Genomic DNA, 8,693 nt, shown 5'->3' with positions numbered 1-8,693 from the left:
CCGCCCGGCCCAATGTTTTTTTTAATGGAAAATAATAAAATTTTGGTGGAAAAAATTTTAAAAATTGTTTAGGCCCGCCCAAAGCCCGAATATCCCTGGGCCTGGGCTAGGGCCTGGGCCTAGTTTTCTGGCCTGTAGGCCGGCCCGGCCTAGCCCGATTTTTTGACGGGAGCCCGCAAGGCGCGACATGGGCCTGGTCGGGCCAAAATTACACCCCTAAGAACCATGCGTGACCGCTCATGTGCAGATAGAACTCTTGGAGTTCTTGGTTTAATGGAGTAAGAAATTCGACTAGAGGGACAATCTCGGATAAAGAACTTGAAAAACTTGGTTCTTGATTCTTAGTCATTGGTGAAGCAAACTACAGTCTTGGTCATATGGAGCCGATGTTTTATGACCTCAGTAATGAAGGATAAAGTAAGTCTTAGCCAACGTGTTATGTGGACAAACGATATAGGTTCCATCACCTCAAGATGCCGAGGCAATAGAACTTAGGAGGCAGTTGTGGGGGGCATATTATGCGAATGGCAACACGTGGCCAAGGTGACACCAAAGTGCCAGCTAAGGTGCCATGTGTCCTGTCATGGCGCCGAGGTGATCTTGGCTAGGCCGAGGTTATCTGCGAAGATATCGGAATCCGAGATGAACGGATAAGGGTCAAGAGTCGTAGAATGGGGGAGGATCTCAATCTGGGTAAGGATAAAGCTCTTCGGGGGTTTATCTTTATCTATTTGAGAGTGTAGGATGAGCATTATACTAGAGTCCATTGAAGCTAGGCTTCTACAGGGATCAGGTTAGTGCTGGCTATAAAAGTAAGGCACCCTCGTGGGTCTAAGGTACGCTGTTTTTTGTATTCTGGTTAGTGAGTTAAGCATTATTTATTATATTTGAAAGATAACTGAGTACTGAATTGATCGTCGGAGTGCCCCGAGTGAACGAACCACCGCCAGAGTCTTATCTTTCTGTGACAAGTTGTTCGGGCGAGATCTATTCTGCCGGTGCTCTCTAACTGGGTACCTGTTTGGTAGTAAGGCCAGAAATCAACACCTACAAGTAAAATATAAATATATTTTATTTACATTTTACTTATCTTTTTTATTTTTATTTTTCAAATCTCTTTTCAAATTCTTCAACCAAACAATTAGAGAAGTATGCTGCTTTTCTTTAGAATCACTCACCAAATGCCATTCAGGCTCCATCAATTACATACATATCATTTTTGCATTTTTTTTTTTTTTTGTTACAGGGAAATCCTCCCACTCTCCCGCAGGTCCAAGGCAGCACCCCTTGAGGAGATCACCAGGATGTTCTGTTGTCCGTTCCGAGTAAGAGACTATAACCTAGAAGCTTGTCCCGACCTCCCAAGGCAAACTCCGCTTAAGACAGGACTCGCACAGTGGGAGAGAATTAAACCCACAGCAAGTAGCTGATAAGGCATTCTTGAGATCAACCTCCTAACCAACTATGTTACGCCCAAGAAATTGGCCCAGAGAGAAGTTAAACCCAGGACCTAGGGGCTTAAACTCCAGGCTCTTGCCAGGTTGCCACTAATATAGAGGAGGACGTGTGTTCCAAAAAAATACTAAAAGAGTTTTTGGATGTCTAGCCTTTTTTTTCAAGATGATGTTGATGTTTCCACCCACCCCTGTTAACTGTTTTGGAGGGCGATTGGGAAAGGCAGACGCACACAAATAAATGTATATATCCAAGACATCAAGTTGCGATTGAATGTGGTTTGAATTAGTAACACAATATTCTATGGTTTCTAATCATGTTGTGTTGTAATTCTAGCTGGTACTAAAACTCAACTCGTTTTCTAAATAAACAAATTTAAATCAAATTTGTAAACTCATTTAGTAATCAAGCCAAAATCCAGTAAACTCAAACTCACCTCAAATAAACTCGTGAACGTAATTATATATAAATTATTATTTATTTTAATGTATTGATATATTCATTAGTTTATTCTATTTCTATATTTATGTTTGCCATTTGTAAAAATTAATATATTTAATGAATAAAATTTATTAATAATATGAGTATTCTTTTATATTTATTTCATAATTTCCTTTTTCCTCTAATGTTCATATTATTCTTTTTTTTTTTTTTTCAACTGAGCATGAGTTTCTCAGAAACCAAACTTGCCCCAAAGCACAAGAATTTTTATCTTACAAAAGCACATGAATGATTTGACAAAACAAATATATACATCCCTACATTCTTGACAACATTTCTGAAAGAACACAGTTGAGGAGTAACAAATTTTTTTCTCTATTGAGCAAAAAATTAAAGCGTCCAAACAAATTACAAACAGTCATCACTCTCTTTCCTCTGTAACTGTGGCACTGCACTCTACAAACCCTAACTTTGTTTTAATCATCGATTACCACTAAATACAAAATAATAATAATAATAATAATAATAATAATAATAATATAATCTCTTTACATCAGCGGCATATTCATTCAACCCTCTATCCTCCAACCCCACAAGATGCAGATCCGAGCCAATCGATGTGGTGCCATCATAAGGGGTCAGCCCAGGCAACAAGACTGAAGCAGCGTACTGACGTTTTAAAGTCGAAGCAATCAGGATTATTTGCCCCTTCATCCTGCAAAACCGGGCAAATGGGCTGTGTCTCTCAATTCTCAAAGAAGCTATGAATATCTATTGATAACTATGTACTTTCCTTTCTCTAGATCATAGATTGTCTTCAACTGGGGCTTCCTCCATTTTGATAAAGACCATGCACTAAAAATCAATACGATGGAGACAGCAAACAAAGCGAAAAGTGTAGATGAATCGTTGCCAACGACAGCGGCAATCCAGTTGGGATGTTCTGAGTCTGAGTTGACCGTGCTCTGTAAAATGAAAGCTCCCAATGCCCAATCGAGTGGGATATCTCCCGCTTGATTAGCAAACCCAATCCTGCTCAGTAGCAAGTCCGATCAATGCAAAATACATACGTTATGGTATTACATAATCACATGCCCAAGCCACATAGAGAGGAAGAGGAGCAAAAAAGCTCACAACGCATTGAACCTAGGAAACCCAAACACTTCTAAAAAGGTGGCGTACGTATCTGATACCATATCAAACAATGAGACGACATGAACCGGACACTACTCAACACCTGTCAAAACACATTTCAACATGTCCTACTAGTTTTAAAAAATTCCTAGACTCGGGGAAACATGTGTCTAGTGTTTAGACACACATAAAACACATAAGTTTGAATAAAATAACTTGAAATCTAATGATAAAAATAATTTTTTTTTAAAAAAACGTAAATTTATACATATTCTACTCCTTTACACCGTAAAAAGAGTGATATTTGAATTAAGGATAAATTACATTGACACCCCTTGCGGTTTGGTCTAATTACTACGCAACCCCTGACGTTTTGGAAATTACATTCCCACCCCTGTGGTTAATAGTCTCATTTCACAAACCCCTCTACTTATATAAAAAGTAACAACTCCTAGTTGAAAAATAGAGGAAATTACATTAAAAAAAAAATAAAGGAAAGAGGGAAAAAAAAGAGAAAGTAAAGCAAAGCCAAAAAAGAGAGAGTGCATGAGTTCAATATCTTCATTCCGTCTAAATAATTACAATGACAGGGAGGTTAATGTAATTTCCCAAACGTCAGGGGTGATATGTATTAAACCCAAACCTCAAGGGGTGTAAGTGTAATTTACCCTTGAATTAAATATTCCTATATGACATATATTAATTATTTATCTTTATATATGCCATTTAATAAATATATAAAACTATAGTTTGTGCATGTTTGTAATGTGTCATGCCATCCTACATTTTTGAAAATTTCCATGTCGATGTGTCTTGAGGTATGTCACATGTCCATGACCATGTTTGTGCTTCTTAGCATTGAACCATAACATGAGCTTGTGCACATGAAGCCTTAACTTTAACCTTAACTCTTTAATACAGAGAAACAAACATCAGTGAGGATATTTCATGCGAGTAGGTTAGTTGAAAAAGTGGAATTAAAAGATTACCTTTCATCATCCAAAGCAATTCCAAGGCTGTCATGAAGTAGGGCCACAATATATGCAGACGAGAAGCAATAACGCTTCAAATCGTCCTCCTCATGTGAGTGGTATTTCATCTTCAACTTTTGCCAATCCTCTTCACAGAATTGTTGCCCAGCCGTCATCAGATTAGAGATAGATGCCCTTGGGGCCAGCCCAAAGAACTACTCAAAACAAATGAAAAACCAAAAGGTTAAAATAAATCAAACATAATGGATGCATCCAAACATGCTTTATGGTGGCAAGTGCAAGTATTTTGATTTATTTTAATTATAATTTTTTTCCAAAAAACATAAGCAAGCATAAAACTGGTACCTTTGATGTATAGAAGAAATTTTCTGTGCCTAAAAGCTTCCCCTTAAGCTTGGGTATGAATGTCGATCCTATGTGGCAGTGCTCATAGGAACATTGTTCTGCATCTCGTATTAAAAAATATTTTCATCAATTTCAATAAGAATCGAAGGGAAACACCCTGATTGATGCAAAACATGATCCAGTGTTTCTGATAGAATTCCATATTACCTTTTCCCTTTTGCAACAGTGTTAATGCAGCAGATCTGCACTCTGAGAAGTTACCCTTGGGTTGCAGAGCGGACGAGTCTTTACTCTTTTCAGCCATGGAACCAGGAGAGAGAGTCCAAGACTTCATGTCATGTGAATATCCACTAGGAGTACAGGGATCTATTAATTCAGCAGCTGCATTAAGCGAAATACAGTAAAAAAATTCCTGAATGAACATCCTTTTTCTTCAAATTCAAATATAATTTCTAAAAATTTATCTTCTTAACTTGCTTTTTGTTGGGCCCACTCTAGTCAAATCTTCCTCAATCTAAACCACTTGCAGATCAAAAACTTACAGTATTTAAAAACATGGAACACTGTTATTAAGAAGTTGAAAATTAAATTTCATTCCAATGTATAAGATTCTCAGCTTATTAAGTTTGTTATGAAACATTACCAACAGTAGTAGATATCCTAACAGAGTCAAGCTTAATATTTGGTGATCACATCAGAACTAACTTTAGCTATCATTCTGATAAGTCAGCTTAATGATCTAAGTTCCAGGCAACTGAGGCAAGACAATGGAAAACCTTCCCAAGAATATGAACTGTATAGAAGCAATGCGATAAGTAAGACCATATCTACTAACCCATGTTAGGTCTCTTGAACCAATGATTTCCCAGAACAATTCAAAAGCAATATTGTAAAGCTTAGCATGATACACTAAATTTACATAACCAACTGAGAACGAAAAGCATGTTGGCTTACCTGATTCTGGGGCTCTTGTAACAAGTGATTCCCGTAATAGATCAAATGCAGCATTCTGCACAATGATACTAGTAGCTTAGATTAGCCATTTACTGCTGAAGTACATAGTTAAATTAGAGTAGAATGTGCTCCGAAAAAAAAAAATGAAAACAAAAGAAAGGAGAGGAAAGAAAAAAGAACCTGGAACAACTTAACTAAAAAACAGATAAAAAATCATGAATAGTAGGGGCATTCTGGTTAGATGACAAGATCAACCTACTGAGGTATATTTTGCTAAATTCAATATGCATACAAAATACTTTTATCATCCAATCATGTCAATACCACCTAGTGAAGACACCTGCTTAAGTGAAGAGTTTACCTGACCAAAATGAAGCAAACTATGACTGTAGAGATTGTAAGTAATGTTCCCAAATTGAACAATACGAGAGAACTCAGTGGGCACCGGCTCGCTTGAAACAAAGGTTACCTGAAACAACAGTAAACATGAATCAGTCACACTAGAGTTCATGCAACTTGAGCTTTCCAATGTTAATGCAGAATTGTAGCAACTCATTTCAAAAGCAGTGAAAAGAGAAAATAATATTGTAATTTACTGGATGAGGTATTATATAGTTGCTGCCAACAAACATACTTTACCAAATGCAGGTCCTTCCAAAATTTTGTTCCGTTATCCGTGTCTCAATTATTTTAACTTATAGTCCACACTAAACAATCAACCAAAAAATAGGGAAATGGAAACCAAACCTGAGCAGAAGCCCCACCGAGTTCAATGATTCCAGTTGTTTTCAAAGGATCACCTCCGAGAGTGCCCAGGGCATAATTTGCAACAACCCAAGCATACATCCCTTCATCAGAGCCTAAAACAATAAAAGGGCCCAATCTTATGCTTCATGATTGTAAAGCACACATCAAATTATAACTTCCATAACCTAGTGTGGTGGGAAATTAACCAGGAATTTCAAACTTCCCTAACCATAAAAAATATCTTCACAAAAATTACCAAATCAAAAATAAATATATGAGTTGAATTTATTAAATAGTATTCGCTTATAGAAATATTAAACCACAACATTTAACATAAGAATATCATACACTTCTCCAATTTCGCTCTAGGTTATGCAATTGAAAGAGAGCCAAAGTAGAGGTTTCAAGTAGTTTCTCCAACTTCTATGTCTTTAAGACAATCAAATCATATGATGACACTAGTTGGATGTAGAAACTTGCAAATCAATAAGTATGGAGAGAACTATCCAAAAAGCAATCCGAATAAGGAACTTGAGACCTTAATTCCATAGTCACTTAACTGAAACAAGATTAAAATTTATATCAAAATGAAAGCACATGAGTTCCATTTTCGATCCCATTGCAAGACAAGTAACCTTTTTCCAGTCTAGGCAAACACATTTTGCATCTCATCCACAATCTCTATCAAATAATCTGTCATTAATACAATGAACTTCCATTTCATCCATATATGAGTATTAAACAATCAGTACTAGTAGCACCAAGATTCAGTTAGCAGGTTCCTCAAAAAACAAGCATGCCGACAAGGGTTCTTATGAAAAAACACACATCCAATAAACTGACGTAGATTTCTCTCTGACTTAACATCAAATTCACAACAACAAATAACAGACAAGAATAAGTCTACAACACACAGAAGCGGTCACGTGAACCCACTAACAAAACCTATAAAATTGTATATTCATGTGTTTTTTTGTTTATGTGACTGATTTCTGTGTTCGTCGTATAACTTAATTGAAAATTTACAAACAATGAGCACCAAATTGAAGCCAAAATGCAGTAAAATGAATCAAACCAAACCAAACCAATTTCACGATTTCCATACCAGAGATCACAGACGCCCAATCATCGTGAAAATTGAACCCAGACAACCTCAGAATCTGCCGGCACGACTTCAAAATCCGATCTTGAACACCCAAATCCAGCATCCGGAGCCCCGCGGTGGCCATGAGCCGAATTTCCGTCTCACTCCAATACTCCTTTGGAACCCTCTTCTTCCCAAACTCCACCAGCTCCTCCAAAGACCCGCCCGCCCCATCCGGATCGTCCGAATACGCCGACAGCCCCGGGTTGACCCGCATTGAAGCCAACCCATTTTCCCCAAAATCAAAAATCGGAATCCCACCCTTAATCCCATATTCAAACACATGTATTCGAGTCCCAGTGCTTCCTCCATCGATCACGATCCCAAATTTCTTCTTCTCCTCGGAATTCCCATACCTGCTCGATGATGAAGATGATGATACGAATATGTAACAGAACAAAGCTAGGGCCATTGAGATCGAAACGAGGATGAAAATGTTGGGCTTGTCTTTAGGGTTTCGAGGGAAGAGATTGGATCGATGATGGGTCGGGTTTGGATGGAATTGAAGCTTGATCGGATCCATATTGCTGTTGTTTGTGTCGGTACTAGGATTACGACGATCAAGTGTGCGAGCATTCGATCTTCGCATCAAAGGGTGGACAGCTCAAAGAATGCACGTAAATCATAAACGAAAAAAAAAAAAAAACAAATTTGTATTTTTCGATTTCGAAGAAAGATTTGTGCTTTTTTTTTTTTTTTTGGGAGATCGGAGAGAGCTATCGTGGGAGATGTGGAGAGCCCTCTCTGTCTCTCCTCCTCCTCCTCCTCTTCTTCTTCTTCTTCTTCTCCTCCTCCTCCTCTACTGTGTTCGTTCTTGTTGTCTGATGTGATGATGTTTTCTCTCAACAGAGACAATGGCGAAGATTCGAAGCTTTTGCTTTAGGTTATGAGTGCCGAACCGGTTCGGTTCGGTCCGGTCCGGTCTCTTAGATGTTTGGCTGTTGACCGGTGAGAATCCGGTTTATTAGTCTTCGTGTCGTTTATGCTACGTCTACGTGTCAATAGGTCGACTGGTGGACCCCCCTTAGTCAGAAGAGCAATTGAGGGGTATTTTTGAAAGAAGTAATGATACGTAAAGTCTAATTTAAGAATTATAAATAGAGTTTTAGTGAGGGAAAGAGAGAAAGAGTAGAGAGAGATATAAATAAGAGTGTGGGTCTCACATTCATATGGTATTTTCAAATATTATTATTTTGAAAAGTAAGTTAAAAATTAAATAATATAAGGGATTATGAAAAAAATAATATGAAAATAATTATGAAAGATTCTTTATTGCACATATAATAAAACACCACACATTAATCAAATAATGAAAATTTTCATGATGTATTTCATAATATTTTTCTCATGATCCCTAATATTATTCTTAAAAATAACTTCTCAGTTTTTAACTCACTTCTCCTTTCGAAAAACAAAAAAAAAAACAAAACAAAAAGTCAAAAAAAAATTAAAAAATTAACTTTTAACCATCTTCTCAAAAC

The 8,693-nt window shown here is 37.2% G+C and overlaps 1 protein-coding gene across 1 annotated transcript; it reads right to left on the bottom strand.

Moving 5' to 3' along the window:
* Positions 1–2,247: 2,247 nt before the first annotated feature.
* Positions 2,248–8,272, bottom strand: LOC114275523 (putative apyrase 6). Its single transcript, XM_028217572.2, has 8 exons — positions 7,174–8,272; positions 6,069–6,181; positions 5,683–5,790; positions 5,322–5,376; positions 4,575–4,748; positions 4,368–4,465; positions 4,020–4,216; positions 2,248–2,928 (listed from the first exon to the last, which is right to left on the bottom strand). Exons 1-8 carry the CDS (start codon positions 7,799–7,801, stop codon positions 2,658–2,660), a joined length of 1,644 nt encoding a protein of 547 aa, XP_028073373.2. The 5' UTR covers positions 7,802–8,272; the 3' UTR covers positions 2,248–2,657.
* Positions 8,273–8,693: the final 421 nt, after the last annotated feature.

The sequence above is a fragment of the Camellia sinensis genome, chromosome 5, assembly GCF_055761805.1.
Source record: "Camellia sinensis isolate YWXY chromosome 5, ASM5576180v1, whole genome shotgun sequence".
Taxonomy (NCBI): Eukaryota; Viridiplantae; Streptophyta; class Magnoliopsida; order Ericales; family Theaceae; genus Camellia; species Camellia sinensis.
This window is presented reverse-complemented; position numbering and strand designations above follow the sequence as displayed.